The following is a 23,138-nucleotide window of genomic DNA, read 5'->3' as shown; positions in this document are numbered from 1 at the left end:
GCAGGCTGCATGTTAACTTACACAATATGTAAAAGACAGCATGCAAAATCTGCATGCTAACTTACGCAATACAGAAAAGGTTGTCTCTGTGACCTATTAACTATTCGTCCCATAGCAGGCTTACCTGGGATGAGATACAACATAAACACACTAATTTTTCAATGTAAGGTAAATACAGAACTACAGATTAAAGGACTTTCAAGAGTTTGAAGAGCTGTCTAGACTGTGGTAATGCTAGGATCCTCCCTCAGGATTAACAGTAAGACAAGAGAAGTTGCTGTTTTAGTGAGAAATACAAGGAGATCGCCTCAATGCCACCACCACCTCCCTGGTCCCCGTCACGATGTGAAGAGAAGAGGCAAAGAGCGGGCAGGAAGGGCGGGCTGGTGGCCACCGCACCGGGGCTGCCTCGGTGGGGCCTGGCCTCCCTCTTGGTGTGGGAACCTTCCCCACGCGTGGTGTGGGTAGCCTTCACAACATCGAAGGGGTTGTAATAAACCTAATGTGATGAGGGAAATGCAACAGGAATAGGTTTTCATAGTCATTGAGTTTAGGGGCCTTGGCAGACACACCGCGGGGTACGCAGAAGCTGAAGGGTGTATGTCAGCAAGCTCACCATGGGCTGGAGAAGGCATGGAACTGGAAACTTCACATGCTGTCAGTAGCTGCAGGTCATTCCCTCTGTTTCAGTTTTTGTCTGCCAGGTCTTTCAGCAACTGCCTCTATGCAGATATTACTTCCACCACTTGCCGAAGTGATGCTTTGCAGGCAGAATCACAGCACTCTCCTTGGCCGAGCCCAGAGCAGGCCTCTTCGTTGAAGTGTTGTTGTAATAATACTGCTATTTGGGCTTTTTGTGTTTAGATTTAGAAACACTGGTGTAGTTCACCCAGAACTAGGTGTAGTATTTGTTGTATACCCGGCCACATCTGTTGCTCTCTCGAACACTTCAAGCCCCATGTTGCGCGCTGTGGTCTTGAATCTAAAACACAACACCCAATGACCTACTGTGAAGAAAACCAACTCTGTCCCAGCCAAACCCAGTGCATCATGCCATCGTAAGGAAACCTTAAAATTACAATTTAAAATTTTACTTTTATCTTGATGTTCAACTTCGAAAAATCTGTGTCAGAAAATGGGAAAAATACAATAACCAACTTTTATCCCATTTCAAGAATAAATGCACAGTGATGCACTGATACCTCTTTTCAAAATATCTGCTGGTCTTATGTCAGCTTAAAGGTGAGATTCTTTATTATCTGTGTAAGAAGTAGGCAACAAATTGTCCAGCTGCATGGACAAAAGGCAAGAAAAGCTAAGGAGACATCTATTTCTGCTCCTGCTCAGTCCTGACTTGCTTCGGTCAGAAGAGATTTGTAGCATTATTTGGGGAAGTTTGTGGTCCTGTTTAAGTTCCAGGACCTTGAAGGCACTGTCTGACAGGCAGCAAAACTTATCCTTTACCAGCAGAAACTTCGTTTTCTGCTTTAAAAAGAGCTGAGCCAGGCTAGACATAGGTGGACAGGAGATAATTTCAAGGGATCACCATGTGGCAAAGGTTGAAACAGTGACTTCAAACTGTCCACAGCTGAATCATTTATCTTAAATCCAGAAATCTTTTTCCTGAGGCTCTATTTCCTTGTACTATCTTTAAAATCTCAATTACCACCTCAGTCATATCTCAAGTAAGAGGTAGAATTTTACTCTGTAGTTGATGGTTGTACCCTCCAATGTGGTTTTTTCAACCTAACCTGCTGCCAGCGTATGCATTATCTGCTGTCCAGATCTAGCTTCATGTTGCCAGTCTCATAAATTTTTCGTTTTCCTGTCTGAACTCATCTAGCTTTGAACTATTGGTCTCCTCCTCACTAGTACTTGAGACTTCACCTTATTTCCTATTATCTGTAAATTTTCTTGGTATGATATTTATATCCTCTCCATTCTTCTTAAATGTATTTAGGTACCAATAGTAATGGGAATTCTGGGCTCCAAAAGAGCACATGGTTCTATTTGTCCAGTCTGTTGCTGCCTCATGGAACCACTCCTTTGTTTGAGCCGTTATACGTACCAAGCTCCCTCTTTCAGCAGCTGTATTTCTTGCCCTTGTGGGACTGCAGTTCTTTGGTGTATAGAAAGCTTCTGCTAATTTCCAGCCTAGATCTGCTGCTGAACAACTAGTAGCAATTTGTTTGTATACTTGTATTATATTTTAAGTGTTTTCTCTGCTTTTGTTGACATCTTATCCGCTAATATTTAGGGAGGCCTATATACCCTTATCAACTAATTGAAAAGTCAAGATTTTCTAGTTGCTTGTAAACAGTGCTATAACAGTACCTTCAGAGTGCAAATACCTTCCTTCTCACAGACTGGGTAAATACCAATTTTCTTCTGGTTTTGATTTCCTCCAGTAATGGTTTACTGAAACAAGACTTAACACAATGCACTTATCAAATTTAAGGGGGAAAAAACTTAGTACATGATGGTTTTGTTTAGGAATATAAAAGATCTGCTTAAAGCATCCAGACAAGAGAAAAAACATCCTTTAATAGTAAGAAATGTAATTTTTTTCCACCCATATTGTGAATAACTTATTCTTTTTTAGCAATCAAATGACAAATAATCTACACATGTACTCATTTCACAGTGGAAGATAAACATTTATTCCTTTCTGCTTTTTCTTCCTTTAATTTACTTAGCTCCTGTATTCTCTGTGCTAACTTAGAAAATAATTTTTTAGCCATCCAGGAAAATTTAAAGAAATAATTTGTACTGTCAGCACTGAGAAGAAGCTTTTTAATCTTTTCTGTGCTGCAACTTAGAAGGAAAGTAAGAAAGCTTCTGAAACTGGGACAGGTGGGGGGTGGGGAGGGGAGAGAATGTTGCTGATCCCAAAAGCAACGCACTGTTGGCCACCTTTTTCAAGATTCAAACAATTAATCTCTTTCAGTCAGTAGCAGATACAGTAACAGCAGAAACAGCAATTGCACATGGAACATATCTGGCAGATGTTCTAGAAAGAGAGCATTATTTAAGATTCAGAACACTTCAGAGATTTGGAAAGCTTTGGCAAAGCAAATTCATAGAATTTAAACATAACAGAAGAGATTTCCTTAAGGAAGTCAAGGTTATATATCTAAAAATTGGTATCTTTCAAAGGATTGAGTCTGTTTTTTCTCCTTTGAAAGTTCCCATTCAAGTTCTCATTGGTACAAATCCACAAAAATACTTTTTTGGTTAGATTCCAATCTTTCATCCTTCTCCCAGAACCATTATAATCCTAGTCCCTGGCATAAGCAACCTAGTGTCTAAGAAAGGAAACTTCATCCTCCTCATCTTCCCTACTTCTTTTATTCTGAAGTTGGCCTTAATAGCACAGGAACTTCTTCAATTTCAGTGCCTCACTAGAGAGCTGATCTGAATTGAGGAAGAACCTCAAAGGGAAACTTAAGCATCCTGTAGTGATTGTTTGGCAAATTAGCCTTTCTATAGCAAACCATCATGTACTGGTTGTCTAAATACAGAAATAAAATTATTGAGTCAAGTGTCATATAAGACCTTCCGAGGTCTGTGAAACACCTGCCAGCACCTGAGTTTCTTAGATTTGATTTTGTTTTGTAAGGTTTCTGTGAGATATTATCTGAAGCTTATTTGAGACAGCTTACTATTAGTGTCCAGTATTGGAGGCTTCCTGTTGTCTTCAAAAATAGATTATTTTCCCTGTAATGGTTACCTCATTTAATTATTGAACGTTTTTAAAAAACAGGGGTTTACAAGTGTAAATATCCCCAGACTCCTTGCATAAACCCAAGTCGAGAGTTTAACCCATTCCTTTCTAAACGTAATGTGGAAAACTGAAGCCTATGCAGTGAGTTTCATATACCACAGGGTCCCATATACCCACATTTCTTACATATATGGAAAAGGAAAACTTTGCCTTAGTGTACTAGTTTTTAGAAGTTCAGTGGGTGGTGGTGGTGGTGGTGGTTGTTGCATTGTTGACTCCCATTTTTTTTCTGTAATATTTCAGAATTAAATTGATGTTTGTTAATGTAAAATTTTTTTAAAAAATGGATCAAATAATTAATTTTGAACTTAATCTTTTTTTTCTTAAAAAGTAGAATTAACCTCCAAATCTCAGAAAACTCATACTATTCAGACTAATACAGGTCAACTGTTTTAGAACTGCTTTCCCTGCAAATGAAAGAAAAGAAAGATAAGAGTGAAAAGAGTGATAAAGAGAGAAACAGGAGGGATGTAACAGCTGTAAAGTATTCCTTGGTGTTGTCCTTTGGAATGCATACAGTCCAGGATCAATTAAGGCATAATTGTCTCTTTGTGAACTAACTCTCAATTTTCCTGCAAACAAGAGCACCAAAATTTTGTTCATTTAAAACATGAGTTGCTTCTACCACCAAAATAATTTCCATTAGGTTCCTAAGTCTGAAAAGCTGTTCACGCTTGGTTTGGCTGAAGAAACAGCTGTTTTTATGGACTTTGATGAACTTCCTGTAAAAGGACACAAGAGTTATACGATAGAGGAAAATGAGAAATCAGTAGGAATTTAAAGTAAACCCTACAAGAATGGAGCATAGCTTAAACTAGTATTACTGTTATATTTAAAACAGTCTTGAAACTCCCTTCTTGGATATGGGCTGGATACTCTATGATCAAATGTTTTGAACCAGATGTACATATAAAAATTGGTTGCTGAAGTTCATCAGTTCTTGTTTTCATTGTCTTAGCACCAGCACATCTGTCTTCAGTTTGAAATTACTGAGTGGAGTCGTCCCTAAAATAAGCTATAGCTTTGGGGTTTTTTTAATTAAGTGTAGGAGTTCTATATAGATAAAAACTGTAATTTGCGAACTGTATCTTCAGAACATCACTGCATACTATCGTCGTGGCAGTAGGGAATAGAGGATCCATAAAGGTGGCTTATAACTTCTAAGCTTTAAAGTGCACTCGGATGAAATGCAGTATTCACATACTGCTATCATACAGCGTGTTTCTTAGAGTTGAATTTAATTCTTCGTTGAAATTCTCTCGTGGTCAAAATTCTGCCAGGATACTTTATAAACAGTTACACTAAGTAAAAGCCTCAGGGATGTTTATATGCAATACAGATAAATAAGGATTCATCATTCTTCTTCACTGTACACTTTCTCAGTGGGACAAATATTTAGCTTACACAGAAAACTGTAAACAAAAGTTAGTCACAGTTTTAATACTACGCTAAAGTATAAATGAACCCTACTAAATAGCCTATTTCTATTACAGAATTTTCTCCTGTATTGCTGTTATTTTAACTACAACATTTTAGGAGAATATTTGCATTTCTAGACAAACAGTTCCCTCTGATCTTCTTCCTCAAATATTTTTTTTTTTAAAAACATAAAAATATATCATATTCTTAACAGGATTTTCCTGTACTGGATAATCATTAGTTCAGACTGCTTATATGTTTTCCACCCTTGTACTGGCATTTCTCTAGTCCCTCTGTTTCTTCATTCTTCTACCTCTTCTGCAATTCTTTATTTTCTGCTACCACCACCTCATCTCGTATTCTTCTTTATCCCCTAAATTCATCTTCATGATTGTTATACTAGAACTTCTTGTGAACAGTTTCAGTGTTCTGGCATTTTTATTACAGAAGCATTTTTGTTGTGTTTTTCCTTCCATCCACGTTCATATTTATGGTGATTTGTAGCTTAGAATCTCCATTAATGCCCTTCTCTGTCTTGAGGCAGAGGAATTGTGGTAAGAGGCACCAACCGTGTGCTCTGCCCAAAAGAGTCTCTGACGTACAGTAATTTTGGCAAGTTAAGATAGGTGAGTGCCCAAGACATGGCAGTGCCAGAACTATTTTCTAACAAACCAGCTTCACTGCTGGCTCTACTGTGGAGACTGCAGAGCACTACTGAGTAACCATGTGAGTTAAAAGGTTTGTGATATTTGTCATTCTGCTCTGCATACATACAGATTGTGCCCTTTTTTGACTGGGGAGAGAAAATGTGATGAACTGCAAAAGACAAACTGCTGAAAATACACCTTAGAAGTTCCTGGAACTGATTATTGTATGAAACAGACAAGCACCCTGTCAGATTCATTACTCGTGATACTCCTTGGAGCGATCTGCAGCTATGACTTGCTTTGTTGTTGTCAACTATAAAAGCACTGAGTAAATACAGAGTTCAATATGCATTGATTATCTCAGCAGCTTTTACCTCCTTAAAGATCAGACCTTTAAGGCTACCCAGTCTGTTCCAAGTTCATAGTTAGACACTACATTTTTTTCTATCTATCTACAACTGCCTTGTTGCAATTCTTAGCTATATTATGATTCTTCAACACGATTTATTGCTGAAATAAAAAAGAAAACAGTTGTAGAGCTGTGTAATAATACTGTGTTACTCAGAATTTATTTTTCTTTTAGTTTTAGTCCCATCTTTTGGATGCCTATGGGTAACACTTTTGTTTGTCCTCACTTAGATTCCCTTGCAGACTGCACAGAACCAACATAGACCATTGAAGGTAGCTCAGAATACAACAAAATAAGTATCTGACTCACCTGCAGGAAATACTCAATAAAAACTCCTGGAAACAACACAAGCTGACACTACCAAATGCCATAATTTAAAAAATGCAAGCTTAGCAAGTGATGGTGTAATACAAATTTTGATGGCAAAGAAACACATAATGGTAAAACAGAAAACTAATTATTAAATTGTTAAACTATCAGTGATGTACATGTCACTTTTCTTGCGCTGCAAACTGATGCTAGGAGCAACTAAAATACTGCAGAGTTTTAACAGATCATGAAGACAGCAAGTATGTTCATATTGATAAAAAGCCTGTGATCATGAAAACTAATCAGCATGGAAGCGTACTTCAGAAAAAGTCTAAAGAGAGAAAGATTATTGCATTGTTGTTCACCCCCCCTGCCAATCCAATATGTATTCAAATGAAGCTAAAACATGTTATACAGGTTGCACAGAGAGGTGGTGGAGGCCCCATCCTTGGAGACATTCAAGGCCAGGCTTGATGAGGCTCTGTGCAACCTGATCTAGTTGAAGATGTCCCTGCTTCCTGCAGGGGGGTTGGACTAGATGACCTTTACAGGTCCCTTCCAACCCAACGGATTCTATGATTCTATGATAGTGCTGAAATACAACTTTCCATTACTCTAGGTACATAAAAAAAGTATATATGCATCATGGAAGAGACTAAGAGTTTTCCATGGTGTCTCACATGCTGCTGAGAATGGTGACACTCTGATTTTTGTGCTGTGAATGTGTATTTTCTTTAGCTATTTCTAAAACAATAGCTTAATTCAGCTTTGATTCAGTGACGCCAGCTGTTGGTGCACTTTACAGCACAGTCTGTTCCCCAGCTAGTAGGTAGACTGCAGACGTGCATGTTCTTCCACTATCTGGGAAAGCAGACTGAAGGCAACACGAGGTACCTACTTTGTTTCCTGGTGCCTAGATAGAGGTTGATTTGCATTTCAGAGCTAATTGTAAGGCGTATGGAGGTTGTTGACTTTTCATTATTCTATCCATTTGGCATGCCCTTGCCTTCATTTCTTTTCTTCATCCCACCCCATATATCACTCACATGCAAGACAAAAATATTTGTCTTTCTTTATGAAAATAGGCATTTCATTCTGTAACTGAGGTAAATTGACAGGGAATGACAGTCCTTGTTTGTACTGGCATCACCTTTATACTGTAAGATCTTTGGTGCTTGTTGAGTAGCCGGCACACAATCAATATCTTAGCCCTGTACAACCACAGCATTTATGTCAGGCATTGCCCTTGAAAGTGTGGTTCATGAAAGCTAATAACAACTGATAGAAGTGAAGGAATAGCTGAGTTCTAATATTAGAAGTCTTGTTCTGATACTTAAACTTGCTGAATGTTACTTCTTTTTCTGGAAGCAGAGTAGGCATTTTGGTTCAAGCTGAGACAATAACATTTGTTACAACACAAAAGAATCACTAACATTATGTCTAAATCATATAAGAAAACCAATGATATTTATTTTTATATCACTTTAAAAGATTAGCAAATATTAACTTGGCAGAGAACTGTTCATTGCAGCATCTCCTCAATGTATCAGTTAACGTACCTGAAATCCTGAGCACTTCTGCAGAAAAAATCTATTGACATTAACATACATCTTTGTAAATAAAATGGGAATATGGCCTGAAAAATAACCCGACACATTATATTCTCTCTGTTACATAAATACCTGAATTGAGAGAATAGCAATATTTAAATTGTTCAAATTAGAAAAGCCTTTTTCCAATATGAAAATCTATGTACGCCAGTAACAAGTGCCAAGACACGAACACCGAAATTCATGCCTTACTCTTGTAACCACTGTAACTACCATAAATAGCTGCTGTAATGCTACATGGTAAGTAATTGCACTATCATTTAGATAGGTGATCTTTTGATTTCAACAATTAGAACTAGAATCTAAAATGGCTATTTTAAACTACACAAAAGCATAAGGAGCACTAAAATAGCTACCAGCTGCTTTTCTGAATTTTATGCCTCTATCCATTCCCTAATTTGTCCTTAAATGTAATTTGATGTCTAAATTATACTTATGCATAGAGATATATTAACTCAAATAAGGGTTGTTTAATAAACTCTTCAGCCACTCTGGTATAGAAAGCTCAGTAAAATTTCCCTTCCTGTCTTCAGATGAAGCTTTCAAAGATCGAGAAACAAATAAAGTACAAACTCCCATTCCTCAGAATTGGCATCATGGGATCACTGGGAGATCATGGGAAGATCATGGGAGAATTACATGCAAGTTCTGAATTCCCCTAACTCAAATAACCCAACCTCATTAAGTAAGGAACATTTTAGGGGAAAAAAAAATAAATCACAATGAGCTGTGTCTTAAGCTGTGGCTTGATTAAGTATTTCCTTTGGCAACAGTACTGGCTTAGTAGCCCACAAGTCCCCTGTTGCACTCTACAGAATAACTGTCTTAGAGAATTAACCCAGTCAAAAATAAGCTCTTAACAGCCACAGCAACACTAAGGAGACTAGAGTGAACAGGGTGCCAGAATTTGTTAAATTAATACTTACAAAATAAAAGTTCCTTATACTATGCACAGGTATCAGCTAATTGAAGAGTCCAGTCTCTCTTCAGTTCTATTATCCAAGCCCATCCCAGAAATCATGATATAAGACATGAAAAATTAGATTGGACCAACGCCAGTGAGAAAAAGAGCAGATGCAAGGACTCTTGCCATCCTCTATTGAGAGACCTACATAGAAGGTTACAGATTATTTCTTTTTGCTCTGTGGTTTTCATGAGTATTTTGATCTTTAATGTTCTGTAGCACAGCACTGACAGCATGAGTTGCCTAATGATAAGGGTATGGGTCTGAGACATAAAGGTCTGAAAGACAGAGTTAGATCTAGACATCTCACTTTCAGGGCAAATACGGTAGTCATTAAAATACCATAAAACGTTTTGTACCGACCCAATGCTCTTACCCACTGTAGAAAACATAGGCAACAGATACTATTCTTAAGAAAGCTTAGTTGTTGCTCTTCCTCATACTTTGACTCCTATGAGACTTACACTGCAGCTGTGTGCCAAGCTGCTGAGGTGTAAGCAGTTCTGTGTCTAAGCAAAAAAAACTTGAAACCACAGGCAAGAGGAGCATTTTCAAGAAGCTGTAAACATAAGCACTTTGAGGTTTAGGCATTTCTGGGGCAAGATTATATCCCTAAAATCTGCTCAACTCAAAAGTATCAGCCTATCTTGAACCTGTACCTTACCACAGAACATAATATGAATTGGATACTCCTGAATTCAGTTATAAAATTTTGACATACTTAACATTGCTCCCAATAGCAAATGGTAAATTTTGCTACCAACTTTAACATGACAGATTGCTTACTTTCCACAAGAGGTTGGCTTGTTTGTTTGCTTTGTAACTTTTCAATGGGAGTTCTATTATAATGAACAGAGGCTTCACAATTCTTGTCACTTGTCAGTCTTTGAATTTCCTGTTTTCGTTCATGTAAGCATTAATCACCATATTATCGTATTAACACAGTTCTTAGAACTTTGTAAACAATCTTGCTGGATAGTCATCTAGTGTAAGGAAGTGGCACTTTACAACTATCTCAAAGATGAAATAGTCGCAATTGTAAAAGAACAAAACCTAGGCAGAAAGGACTTTGAAAAATTAATAGCTTTTGTTTGTTTCCAGCTTGCTCACAGTGATCCTTACAGAAGAATAAGTAATTGTGTTTCACAGTCTATGACTAGATCAATTTTAGAAGATAATTTTGAACAAACAATCTGTTTTAGCTTCTCATTGCTCATTCTTTCCCTTCTCCGGACCCACACTCTACTTCGTATTTGCACTTACTGGTTAACGTATATAAGTAGAAAATGTTATGCAAAACATACATTTATTTAGAGAATAACATAATAGAAAATCTTACTTTAATTTCCAAATTTGATTTAACCACTCTGACATTAAGCATATTTAAGTCCAAATCTTTCTACACAATGACTAGCAAACTGAAGCTTACCATATCCTAGTGTGAATGATTCCAAATACAGCTAATCGCAACTGAACTAAGAATAAGAGTGAAGAACTAGTTAAACTTGCATGGTTCAGTACTAATAAACTTGAAATAGAGGAGCAGATTCTTTTCCCAAATGGTTCATTTAATTATTTGAAGCACTGATATTTGCAAACAGATTTCTTAAAAATATATATATATCATTTTAAAACAACAGCATTGCAAAGCATAAATAAATTTGATTTGAAAGGAAAATCATATTCTCTGCAGAAATGAACACAAAAATAGCCAGCATCTCAGTCACTACTAGAACTGTCTGAACTATCAGAAGATGAACTTTTTTCCTTTCGTCTCTTCTTCTTTTCCTTTTTACGATGTTTTCCTTTCTTAGATTTATTCTTTTTTTCCTTTTCCCTTTCTTTTTTGTGTGATTTTTGTTTTTTTGACTTTTGCCCGTCCTCTTCAGCTGCACTTGATGAGGAAGATCTAGTAAAAACAAAAAAATATAGATACATACTGATATGCAATTAAAGAAGGAAAATGCCACAAGAATAATGTGGGGTTTTTAATTTCAGTATTTATATAATGTCACAAATCAAATTTGGTGTAGAATTTGTACAGTAGCATCCACTGGAAAGCTTACGATATCTCAGTCTGCATGTTCAACTGAACCACAACTTTTCTAATTAGAAAAATTAGACTATTGTGACAAAAAATGCAGTATGTCTATGGTACAGATTAATTAACAATGGAATAGGCAAGTTGTGTGTTTTTCAACCTTCAATAAGGAAACGACTAAGAGTACAGACTGACAGAAAACTGAAAGTATGACAGTAAGATAGAGCTTCCAGCTTTTAAAATATCACATGATCAGTAACAATGCGCCAGTAATGCCTTCAGACAAATCTAATGTCTTTCTCTCACACAAAAAAATAAAAGAAACGGGTATGACAAATTTGGATGCCCTTCCAGCTCATTATACTGGTCTCTCACCAGCAGTGATGAGTGATTACAGACATACAAGAATTAAGATGATAATAAAAGAAAAGGCATGATTATTATACTCAAGAGGGTAGATTTGTCCTACTGTTTACATGATTAACTATTAATTACTTGCATGTAAAGACTACAGCCAGCAGACTGACTCTTTTTTACTATCTTAACTAAGTGTATCTTACTAAGGGTAAGCTATAGCTACACTATGTAAATAAGGAAGGGGAAAAACGCCAATACAACCACTGTTAAATCCTGTTTATTTATTTCTGAAAACCATCTTATTGTGGTCTCCAAATACATTACACGTTCCCTAGCTCTCAGTGCAGTTCCTGGCATATTGTCTCATCAACAGCCCTAATGACTACAGTCTCATCTTAATAAAAAAAACCAATACTCAGATTCACAATGCATTTGAATATTATGATATTTGAGACTGGAGTAACACATTTTTTAGGCTTCTACAATAGCAGGAATGCTAAAACTCAACACATGCTAAGTAAAACTAGTTTCCCCCTTGATAGTTACATGTTACTCAGAGTGTGCGTGTATGTGCGTGTCTACACACATACACGCGTGCATGCAGGGCATCTTAGGGTCTCTGAACTGCCAGGAGGCTTCTCCATACGAGCTAAGATGGGAACCAATCCCATAACCCTCCTGACTCCTTGTTCGTCTCCCACCACATCTTGCCTAGTGTTGGATAGTCAGAAGGAGCATTGCTTTCTCAGACCTGCAGAACCCCAGCTTGTTACAGCTTTCTAGACTTTCATGGTCCTAAGTCCACAGCAGAGCCACTCCACAGTGGCTATACCATTATTCAGAGAACAAACAAGTTCTTACTGGACAACAAGAAGCTTTTCAAACCAAAGATGTACTTGCAAATAAAGTTGCATCAAAAGCAGCATTGTTTTCCGAGAAACAACCCAAACATCAGAAATATTTCTAAAGTTGTTTTGAAATTAAAATAGGTGTGTGAGAGAGTTACCTTTTCCTTGGTCTCTTTAATTTTGGTTTTTCTTTGTTTTTTCTTTTTTGTTTCTTTTTTTCTTCCTCCTCATTTAAATCTATGGATAAAAAGTTACAGTTTACAAAACACTTGTCTGAATTAAGATCAGCATTAAAAGAGTGGCTTTGACTGCAATGTAAAGTTACTACAAAATTCTTGTTAAAAGTTTTTCCTTTCCTTTCTCCAAGTTCTGGACTAGTATAATAATTTCAGAAATATTTTGCAGACTAGCAGAACTTTTTATACAATTTACATTCTAATGACTTTGATCTAAGCACTAACAACAAAGGAAGTCCTGTAAAATGTAGCAAAAAGTTGTGACTTTTCCTATATTTTTACATCAGCTTTAGATTTCATATCAGTTCTTCCATATTTTAAAAGACTTGCTCAAGTCTGAAAACAGGTCATTTAACTAGAACATACAAAAAAAAAATATACCCGTAGGCTTACCTGAATTACTGTCACATATATTCATTTCATACTTCACAAATAGCTATGCCATAACTGAGAAAAGCTTGAGTTAACTGTCAATATACTGTCTACGAAAATTGGCAGAAGAGTCACCCCTCATCTGGTCACGTTTGTTTCTGGTCCTAACACTGTATAGTTCTGTGTAGTATTGTATAGTATCTTCACCTTTCACTTACAAGCAGTATTTTTATAACACTGATGAAATTTCTCACCTTAGGCTTTTCTATAGTAGTTCAAAAGTATTTTTGAATTCTCCCAAGTGCAAATCCACTACATAAACATACAGTACTACATCAGTTAACAGGAAAATGCTGGCTTTACAATTCATCCGTAGAACACATAGCTAATTTTGAGCATTTCATCTTTTGTCTATCATACAAATAACCTTCCATACAGTCTGCATGCTAGTGCAGTTATTCATTTGCTAACACAAATGGAAACTACTGGTCTGTATGTTCTGGAGCGAAATTTGAAAGAATTCAGTATGTTACAAAAAGCAAAATACTTTTGGAGCAATTAAAAACCATGAACAAGAATGCGTGATCAAGCACTCAGTATATATTTAAGAAAATGGTGCAAAAATCTAAGCGCAAACAGTGCAAAAAGCTTGAGATGATGAGGCCACTTGAAAACGGCAAAATCCTTCCTAGATTATTTACAGTTAGAGATACATATCTCCTTGCGGTACACACAGCAGCCACAGTTTGAGAAGGAACATATAATAAACGGGGATATCACAAGATCAAATAAACAGCTGCTTTTCCTGCAGACATGTATCTTCAATTAGTTTAGGGCCAAAAAAAATGCCCTTGCATGCAAAAGTACATAACAAATGGGAACAAGTTTTTCAAAAGAGACTTGTTCCAAGAAAGGACTGTTGCAGTACCAATTTAGCCCTGCTGACAAGCAGACTACCCATTTCTTTTGAAGTGTTCCAGCAAATTACAGGGTTCTATCTCTCCCTTCTCCTTCCTAAATAGCATCTTCAGTAGGAACTGAATGTTGAGTTTGTAATGTGAGAGCAACAGAACAAAACATGATGTTTCAAGGGGCACAGGTGAAGAACATTCATCCATTTAAGACGTGCTATGGTGGAACAACCTCCCCTTCTGACATAGGGAAGCAGTCTCTTTGGAGTCCAAATTCAAATGAACTCAAGTTTCTGCCAAATAATCCATCTATTCTCTTTCTGACAGTTGATGCTCAGACCTTCCAAACAGAGAACAGTACTTCTCCAAATATGAACATTTAAATTCAATTCACTAGCTGTTTCAGTCAAAACACTACTTAGAAACTGGAGAGGAATTCAGCTGTTACATTTGTCAATAGTTTTAAGAGTTACTATCAACTTTAAGATGTTTAAACTACATGCCATAATCAAAAGATTAACTCAAAACATCCATGTCATTTTCTCCTAAGCAGTTTCTTAGTAACAGTCTTACAATCTTTTTTACATAGAAGTCCTTTTTGAGATGTTCCAAATGGGTACATTGTTCATTTCCTATGACAGGACTTAATAATAATTTCAAAAAAAAAAAAAAAAAAAGATGTAGCAGATCTCTGAAGTCTGAACACATGAAGTAAAAGACCTGCTTTTAAAGCACAGGCTTTAAATAATAGTAGTTATCGAAAAGGATAAAAATGAGAGTTCCAGTACTTCAGAAGATCATTATCCAATTTACTCTTTAAGAAAAAAAAAAAAGCAAAACACCTTACTTTTTTTTTCACGCATGGCTTGCAATCTCTGTAGTTCTTCTTCCTCGCTGTCTTCACTGCTAGTGCTGCTAACATCTAAAACAATATCTCTTTGAGGATCTACTCGGAGGAAGTTTCGACATTCGAATGTCAGATGACCAGCTGAACAAAACAAATATTCAGAAAGAAAAATTACAATTCACCAAAAAAATATCAGATACTAAAGAACATCCATTTTAGTATTAATCAGTTTTGAGAAGGAAAAAAAGGCTAGGCTATAGACACAGGAATACAAGTAGCAATTGAAATAAACTCATCTTCTTCATATCAAAACACCTACATCTTGAAGACAAAGCTTTTAGGAACATAAATACAAGTTGTGTGATTTGACTACAAGTTTCCTCCTCTTCTAGAAAGTTTCTGACACTTACTGCATGTAGAAATGAAGCACTAAATCTATATTGATATCCGTGTTCCTTTAGAAGAACAGATACACAGAGCAATTCATTGATGACATTTGCTGAAGACAAAGCCTACAGTGAAAAAACGAAGCATACTTTCCTCTCTCCTCACACCACATAACGCTCATAAAAAAAATTACATTAAGTCACTCTGTTAAAAGTTCAACACAATTCACTGCAAAACCAGCATCCACCCCTCCATCATTATAAAAATAAGAGTTAGTTATTAACAAATTAAAATCTAAGACCTGTCTGCATTCATCAGGAAAGTAGCCACAGACATGCTTACATGATCAGAGCATAATGCAAAGCATAAGCTAAATGCTAACTACAGAACTTGTAAGTAACAAAATCAACTGTTTCTTGAAATGCAGAATGCCCAAAGAAGTCTGTTTTCTTAGCATAGAAGATCATACAGATGTAAAATTCTTTTTTCTTTTAAAACAGATTGGACTTAACTCCAGCTGAAATGCCTGCCCAAGTTTGCAGTGAGACTCAGAAGCACAAATGCTAATCTCAGTAGATATTTGTTATGAGTTGAGAAACCCATAACAATTTATTGTTGTTTAGACAATCATTCTATCACCCGATGACCCCTCCCCCACCCAGAAAGGGGAACCAGGGAAAACAAGAAATACAAGGGTTGAAATATAAATAGATTGAATAGTATAAGACTAAATAATTAACAATATTACTAAAGAACCAGTATCGATCCCAATACTAATATAAGATGTACCAGGATTATACTCAGCCAATTCTATCAGCAGGAAGCCATGCAGTGGACAGCAAATGTTGGACAATGTGAGCGCCATGGCTTTGGGAGGAAGGGAAGGGCTCAGGGGTCTGGCACCAGGGCAAGGAGCTCTCTGGACCACCACCATCAAGGGAGAGAGAAACTACACAGCAAAACTTTCTAATTTATATTGAATGTGACGTTCATTCTATGAAATAATCCTGTTGGCCAGCCTGGGTCAAGTGCCCAGGCCTCGCTCGTCCTCGTCCCTGCACCTGGCAAGGCTTGAAAACACTGAGGATCCCAGCCTAGCTGATATTTCCATGAATTCAGACACTAGAGTCTTCTAAAAGTGCAGTTTTCCCAAGCATTAGAAGAGAAGTTAGTCCTGTATCGCTCAACCCAGAACAATATCAAAGACCATACTTTCAATTCAAAGTTTCTCAAGTAATAGTAATCCAAATGTAACATATACAAACACAATAGCATACTTTTTTTTTCTCTGAGAAACTCAAGGGTTTTCAAAAGCAGCAATAGGTATGAGGAGCCACAGAATAAATAGGAAATAAATAAAGACAGAAAATTACAGTAATTTAAACAAATGTATAAGCAACACGGGAGAACATTTCCACCAGCCCTGCCCCCCGCCCCCCCCCCCCCCCCCCCCCCCGCAAAAAAGGCAATTCCAACATCACAAATTGAAGAAAAAACACTGTAATTTCATATTTCTTATTACAGACTCACGGTATCCACACTTCTTGCATCCTGCTCTGATGTTATCTTTATTTCCACCTGAAAGAGAAAATTTCATCAATTAGGTGTTGCTAAACAGAATTCTCAAGTTTCTTTTAAATCTGGCTTGATAATTTCAATACACAGACAGGAGTGATCACTCCTGAGAGTATTAAGTACATTAAGATCTCTTAAAAAAACTTAAAGAAAAGCAAAACAGTGCATTTCTAAGATCACTTTTCTGTGAAGTAATCTATCAGAACAAATTTGGCTACTATAAACCGCTACAGATCATTTAGTTTCACATAACTTATTGCCAAATTCTCATTTGATTATGACCTTACCATTATAATTTTAATAATTATTCCACTTCTCTGACAGCTTATGCATTTGTTTAGTTACAGTATGAACAGAGTAACAGCTATCTGACATTCCAGTGATCCATAACTGCGCACTACAAGTGTACTTACAAATTCTAGCAGTGCATAGATGTTGACAGACATTCAATGAAAACTCTGAAATAATTTATATTTTAATTACAAGAACTGTCTTTAAAAGGTAATTAAAAAAGAAAAAAGAAGAGAGATAAACAATCACTCCTGAAAAGGGACAAAAGACAGATAGAAGACACCAAAACAACCAATGCTAAATAAGTTGTTAAATGATTCTGACTCTAGGCAACAAAGCACCAAATACAAAGAATTAATGTGTACAAGAAAGCAGATGGGGAATAAAGTGCAGAGTAACAGAAAAGTCTGTAGATGCTATGCAGGAAGGAGGACCAGAATAGTGAAAATTTTAGGTATAGCAAGTGTGTGATTTTCCCATCTGAGTGCACAGTTAAGTTAAACAGACATAGTAGGATATGACTCAGAAAAAGAGAAACCCCAGAGACCCACCCCGCAAAAATAGATCAGTCTTGTTTTTAATCATCTGAGCCTATTCATAATGAAAGTCACAACTGAATTTCCAAAATCAGAGTGCCCTTCTATCTTCCAACTGAATACAGTATGAAAAAAGCAGTGACTTATAAACAGTTATATATAGTTTTCTGACAAACTAGGTCATTTATTTAAATAAATAAATAAGCAAACATAACAAGAAAACCATGACAGAAATTACAGAACCAGGAAGTTAGTACATTTGCTCCACAGAAACAGAAAGTGAGTACATTTGCTCCATGAATTTAAACTGATTTACTGAGACAAGCACTGTCTTTAGAAAATTCTACTCAACAGAAAAACCTTCAAACCCCAAGCTGAAAAACTAACTTGGAAACTTGTACAACTCACTGGTCTATGCCCTGAAGAATACTGGAAAGCTAAGCAATACAGATACGTACATTCCATTATGACACATGGTTTTCTGTGGATCCCAAAACCTTACTATTGCATATGCCCTTCAAGGTCTACAAACTCAGCAGCACTTACATGCCTGTTTTATGACTATCTTCTGAGGGAAATCCACGAGAGGTACGTAGGAGGTAGAGAACATGAAAGAAAGTGTCAAGAAGCAAAGAACAAAACTATACTTGTATCTTGCAATATCATGTCCAAGAAATACTCAAAACAGCATCTGTTTGTCCCCTACACCTTGGGACTAGAAAGCAAGATCACCTGAGCTACTACTTTGCCTCAGCTTTCTGAAATACTCAGTAAACTTCATCCCTGCTGCGTAACTGACCTGTACGTAAAGAGAGATTTGGTATTGCGTGCAAGGGAGGTCAGTACAAAATCTCCCATAGCATTGTGCAGGTGCCATTTGTGAAGATTTCCAATAGAAACACTCAGCAGATGACAAGAATATTGTCACCAAATACTCCCACCAAATTCCCAAGACTGAAATTTTATTATTATTCTTAGTTTTAAATGTTAGAAGCAGGGTTTTAGATTAGGTGACATTTTAGATGGTTAAAACCAAAGTAACTACTAGAAGCTTCCTTTTCTCATTCCCTTCTTCCCAGGCGTTAACCCTCAACAAAATTAACAACGAACACAGCAGCAACCACCACCAACGACCTCATTCATTCGGTGGAGCACAAGGTTGCAAAAAAAGCTTTGGAAACCTTTGAACGCAAACACGATCCGTCTTCCTCAAGAACCCCTTCTAGAATGGGAACAAGCTTATTAAGGTCTTCTTTTCTCTTAAGAGAAGCAGCTTACCAAAGCTCAGACTTCTTCAGCTGTTCCCAAACACTCCTCACATCTCAGGATCAAGAAAAAATTATGAAGCAACGGCTCTATGTTTGGCTGACACAGATCTAAATACCTTGAAAACAACACAAGTGTTTGCGCCCGTCCTGTCTCACCATCCTCGACAACGCGTCTATGTGAACAATAATCGAGTGGGGCGCACACAAACGTTAACCCAGAACAAAAGACGAGGAGGAAAGCCAAGTCTGATAACAACCATTCGCCGGATCTAACTTTAAAGAAGGTGGACCGCGCTAACAGGCAACAGGAGCGTAGCACACGGTCATCACTCGTCCAACACGCCGGGGAGAGGCCCCGCAGGCCTAGAAGGAGGCGACGGCATGGCCGCGGTCACCGACGGCTACCCTGATCCCCCTCCCTGCCCCGGCCATCTCCCTCCCTGCCGCTGCCCCAACGACAGCTGGTTTATAGCAAACCGGCCGTGCAGACCCCAGCAACGCGGGACCCCCGCGGCCCTGGAGAGACGCGCCGTGCCGTCGCCCTTCCCGCATCACGCTGCGACCCGCGCTCCCCGCTCCCAGCATAATTTTCCACCAGCCCGCCGCTTGTTTCCCCTTCCCCACCCGCCGTCCCTGTGGACAGCCGGCCATTGCCCCCTTTTCTCCCCGCTGGCGGCGGCGGCGCCTCACCCGGCAGAGCCATGGCGCCTCCCGCCGCCCTCCTCGCCGGCCCGACCCGGCCCGGCCCCGCAGCGGCGCCTCTCCCCGCCGGAAGGCTTTGCCCGGCGCACTCTCGGACAGTGCCACTCGCAGGGGGGGCGGGGGACCTCGGCACGGGGCGGAAGACACGAGGAGGGATTGCAGGTACCTGGAGAAGCTTCCGAGTCTTTCCGAAACAAATTCATTCCTCAGTGACTCCTGCGGAGAGTCCGACCGGGGACCCATCCCTTCGTCCTTCCTCCTGCCTTGGTCAACCTCCTCCCCGCCTCCCTGGGCTGAATAGAGGCGCCCAAGATGGCGGGAGGTTCACCGTTGGTAGGAAGCGTTAGAGGCGAAGCGTAGCCGCGTGTTGAACCTGGGTGGTCTGGGACCTACCGGGACCCTCCTTTCCCCACCATGAGCAACATCTACATCCAGGAGCCCCCCACCAACGGCAAGGTGAGGTCGGGGGCAGGGGCTGCGGTGGGCCAGGGGCCGGACAGGCCAGGCCAGGCCCGGCCGGCCCGTGGGGTGGATGCGAGCTGTACTGCAGCGTCGGTGAGGGGGTGCCCATGACGGGGAGCTGCTGCTGCTGGGGGGGTGTGGGCTCCTCGGGGGGTGCGGGTGAGGAAGCCCTGTGCTCCGAGGGGGCTCTGCAGGCGTGTGGGGGGTGTTGTAGGGGGTGGGGGACACACAGGTGAGGAGGGTGTGCGCTGTCTGCGTGTGGTGGCGACTTGCGTGTTGTGGTGCTGGTTTGGTTAAAGTTACTTGGAGGTGATATAGCCCGTACAGATATTACGCGAGTCAAAGCACGGCGTAAAGCATTTAATTTTTTTCTGTTCTTGACGATGTCTGTAGGTTCTGAACTTTTTTATGATCTCTTACTGAATTTAATGCTATTACTCGCAAGAGAGGTTTTAGGAGCATGTAGTGATGGGACGAGGGGTAGTGGCTTCAAACTGGAAGAGGGTAGATTTAGATTAGATATCAGTAAGAAATTTTTCGCTATGAGGGTGGTGAGACACGGGAACAGGTTGCCCAGGGAAGTTGTGGATGCCCCATCCCTGGAAGCGTTCAAGGCCAGGCTGGATGGGGCTTTGAGCAGCCGGGTCCAGTGGGAGGTGTCCCTGCCCAGGGCAGGGGGTTGGAACTAGATGATCTTTACGGTTGCTTTCAACTTAAACTGTTCTGTAATTCTGTATGTCTTTGGAGGTATACGGCTTACGGCTTTTTTTTTTTTTTTTTTTTACATGCTGTTTCCATTATGGAAGTGTTAAAGGGTATCTAAGTTTCTGTTGTGCCAGGTACCAAGTCACTGGCCTTGAAGCTTTATTGTACATGTTGAGTCAGAACTGTATCTTAAGTTCTGACAATGCTATCTATACCTAATAGTAGCTACATGGCACATTTGAATGTCTACTATTGTTACTAATATAATGAATGCAGAAGTATTTTTTTAGCTTAGCAATGATATTCTTTGATTGGTGACTAATTTACAATAAAACTAATGGTGTATTTATCTGTGGTTTTTATAGGTTTTGCTTAGAACAACAGCAGGAGATATAGATATAGAATTATGGTCAAAAGAAGCACCAAAAGCATGTCGAAATTTCATCCAGCTTTGTATGGAAGGTAATGACTGAATGGGATAGGAGTTGTTGAAATTATTTCATATGCAATTTTTTTGCCTTCTTTTGTAAAATAGAGGTCATAATTATATTTTAATTTTAATAGCTAATTAATTTATTTGTATTTAAAAAATATTAACTAACAGTCAGACAATGTTTTTCAAAGTTATTAAGGAACTCCGTGAAAAAAAATAAAAACTTTAGATGGTTTTCTCAAATGGAGCAGATGACATAGTATTACTGAAAAGTTGTATGTCAGAGGTTTGGGAAGGCTTATTTTCAGCAAGTCTCTACAAATTATAACAACTACTTTAATGTATGTATGAAATGGCAATGATCCTCCATCCTCCAAAATTGTGATTTCATCATCTTTACTACCTTTTCATTTTTCTCATGAGAGCCTCTAATGTTTCATTTGCTGTAGCTTTTTGTTGGTGGAAGCTCTGTAATGCTCTTCGCTGAAGTAATGGGTACCAGAATGAGAAGCTTCCTATTGGGAAAACAGTAACAAGAATTTGTGAAGGACCTGGTGCCTTTATCTGTTTTCTAGCTGCTGCTATTATCCCATTTATGCATTTATAGAGTACTTCAGAGTTCTTTTAGCTGTCCTCTGTTAAGGAAAAACACCAGTCTAGGATTTGTGCCTCCAGCACGGATCCAGCCTGTTCTGTGTTCTTATGCATAATGTGGAGATTTTTTGCAATGGTAAATCAATTTCTTAGCACTTGGTAAGTCATAAGAGTTCAATTATCTTTAGTGTTAAAGAGCTGTGCTTTATTTCCTTTCTGAATTTGTCTGACTGCTGTGTAGGATCCTATGCTTTGTATAATAAATTTTGGTATTTCTGTTGTGAGTATCCTAGTATATAACCATCCATGAATACAGCTGTCTATGCTGTAACATTTGCAGATCCTGCTTTGTCTTGCAGCATTCAGCAGACTTATTTTTATTTCTTTAAAAAAAAAAAAAATCAACCAGAGATATATGTCAAGTAAAGTTCAGTTTTCATTCCTTTTGTTTTCTTACAATCTCCTCACCGTTATCTGATAGATAGATAAAAGAGGATAACTTGGGAAGCAGAATATTTCGTTCCCTGAAAATGATCAGTTTGTGTACAGTGTAGGTGGTGAAAGTGGTGACACTTGTGTTCCATGCTGGTGATTGAAAATGCTAATCATTTGGTGTATGGATATGGCTAAAGATGTATGTGAGATGTTGACTGGGACAAGGCATAGTAGTTTTAGCATTCCTTTTAAGTTGATGTACATTGGTAGTATCATTCCAAACTTGAAAGCTGAAAAGAAAATAATTCATCAATATCATCTTGTCAGTGATTTGCAGTGTCTTTTGCAACAGAAGCATATGCCACCTTTTTTTTTTTTTTTTTTTTTTTTCATAAATGTCATCAGCAATACTTTGTAGCTGAGATATAGTCACACTGAGCAAGACAGTGGAAGAGGAGGAAAGCCAGTCGGAATATCAGAATCCAGTTATAGTGCTTGCTTTCTGGAACTTCAGTCTCTGGACATTTCTGTATAATTTATATGAAAGTTTGATTTTTTTAGACCACTTGTATGTATTTATTATCATATTTTTCTTTTATTTTTCTTTTTTTAGAGTATTACAACAACACAATATTTCACAGAGTAGTGCCTGGCTTTATAGTGCAGGGAGGTGATCCCACTGGTACTGGATCAGGTGGAGATTCAATCTATGGAGCTCCTTTCAAAGTATGTATCTGTATCTCTTATGCATTAATTTTTGGTTATTCTCTACCAGTTGTTCTTCCTACTGCGTTAGATTGTGAGAAAACAAATCTTACATTAGAAATGCAACATTATACATGTGTAGTAATTGCTTTCACATGTTGCTTCAGTATTTTTGAGTTGCCTTTTTGAATTGACAGTTCTTAATCTAGCTGTCCAGATACTATGATAAATGTATACTAGCATGTATAATGTATACTAGTATGAACTTCAGAAGGAAAAATAGTGAGGGGG

The 23,138-nt window shown here is 38.3% G+C and overlaps 2 protein-coding genes across 3 annotated transcripts in view; one reads left to right on the top strand and one right to left on the bottom strand.

The window, feature by feature from the left end:
- Positions 1–8,018: 8,018 nt before the first annotated feature.
- SREK1IP1 (SREK1 interacting protein 1) lies at positions 8,019–19,801 on the bottom strand. Of its 2 annotated transcripts, none has more exons than XM_063319714.1 (5): positions 19,680–19,801; positions 16,672–16,719; positions 14,755–14,895; positions 12,547–12,625; positions 8,019–11,051 (listed from the first exon to the last, which is right to left on the bottom strand). In XM_063319714.1, the coding sequence occupies exons 1-5, from the start codon at positions 19,714–19,716 to the stop codon at positions 10,862–10,864; spliced, it is 495 nt and encodes a 164-aa protein (XP_063175784.1). In that variant the 5' UTR covers positions 19,717–19,801; the 3' UTR covers positions 8,019–10,861. The 2 variants fall into 2 exon arrangements, with proteins under 2 accessions (XP_063175784.1, XP_063175785.1); XM_063319715.1 differs by lacking the exon at positions 19,680–19,801 and adding an exon at positions 19,502–19,594.
- Positions 19,802–19,830: 29 nt separating this feature from the next.
- The window catches only part of CWC27 (CWC27 spliceosome associated cyclophilin), a 121,422-nt gene continuing 118,114 nt past the window's right edge, over positions 19,831–23,138 (top strand). The window contains exons 1-3 of the mRNA XM_063319713.1: positions 19,831–19,969; positions 21,046–21,142; positions 22,756–22,868. Of these exons, the coding sequence (XP_063175783.1) occupies positions 19,928–19,969; positions 21,046–21,142; positions 22,756–22,868 (252 nt within the window). The 5' untranslated portion in view covers positions 19,831–19,927. The remainder of the gene's footprint in view (positions 19,970–21,045; positions 21,143–22,755; positions 22,869–23,138) is intronic.

This window comes from Chroicocephalus ridibundus, chromosome Z (assembly GCF_963924245.1).
Source record: "Chroicocephalus ridibundus chromosome Z, bChrRid1.1, whole genome shotgun sequence".
NCBI classification, from domain to species: Eukaryota; Metazoa; Chordata; class Aves; order Charadriiformes; family Laridae; genus Chroicocephalus; species Chroicocephalus ridibundus.
This window is presented reverse-complemented; position numbering and strand designations above follow the sequence as displayed.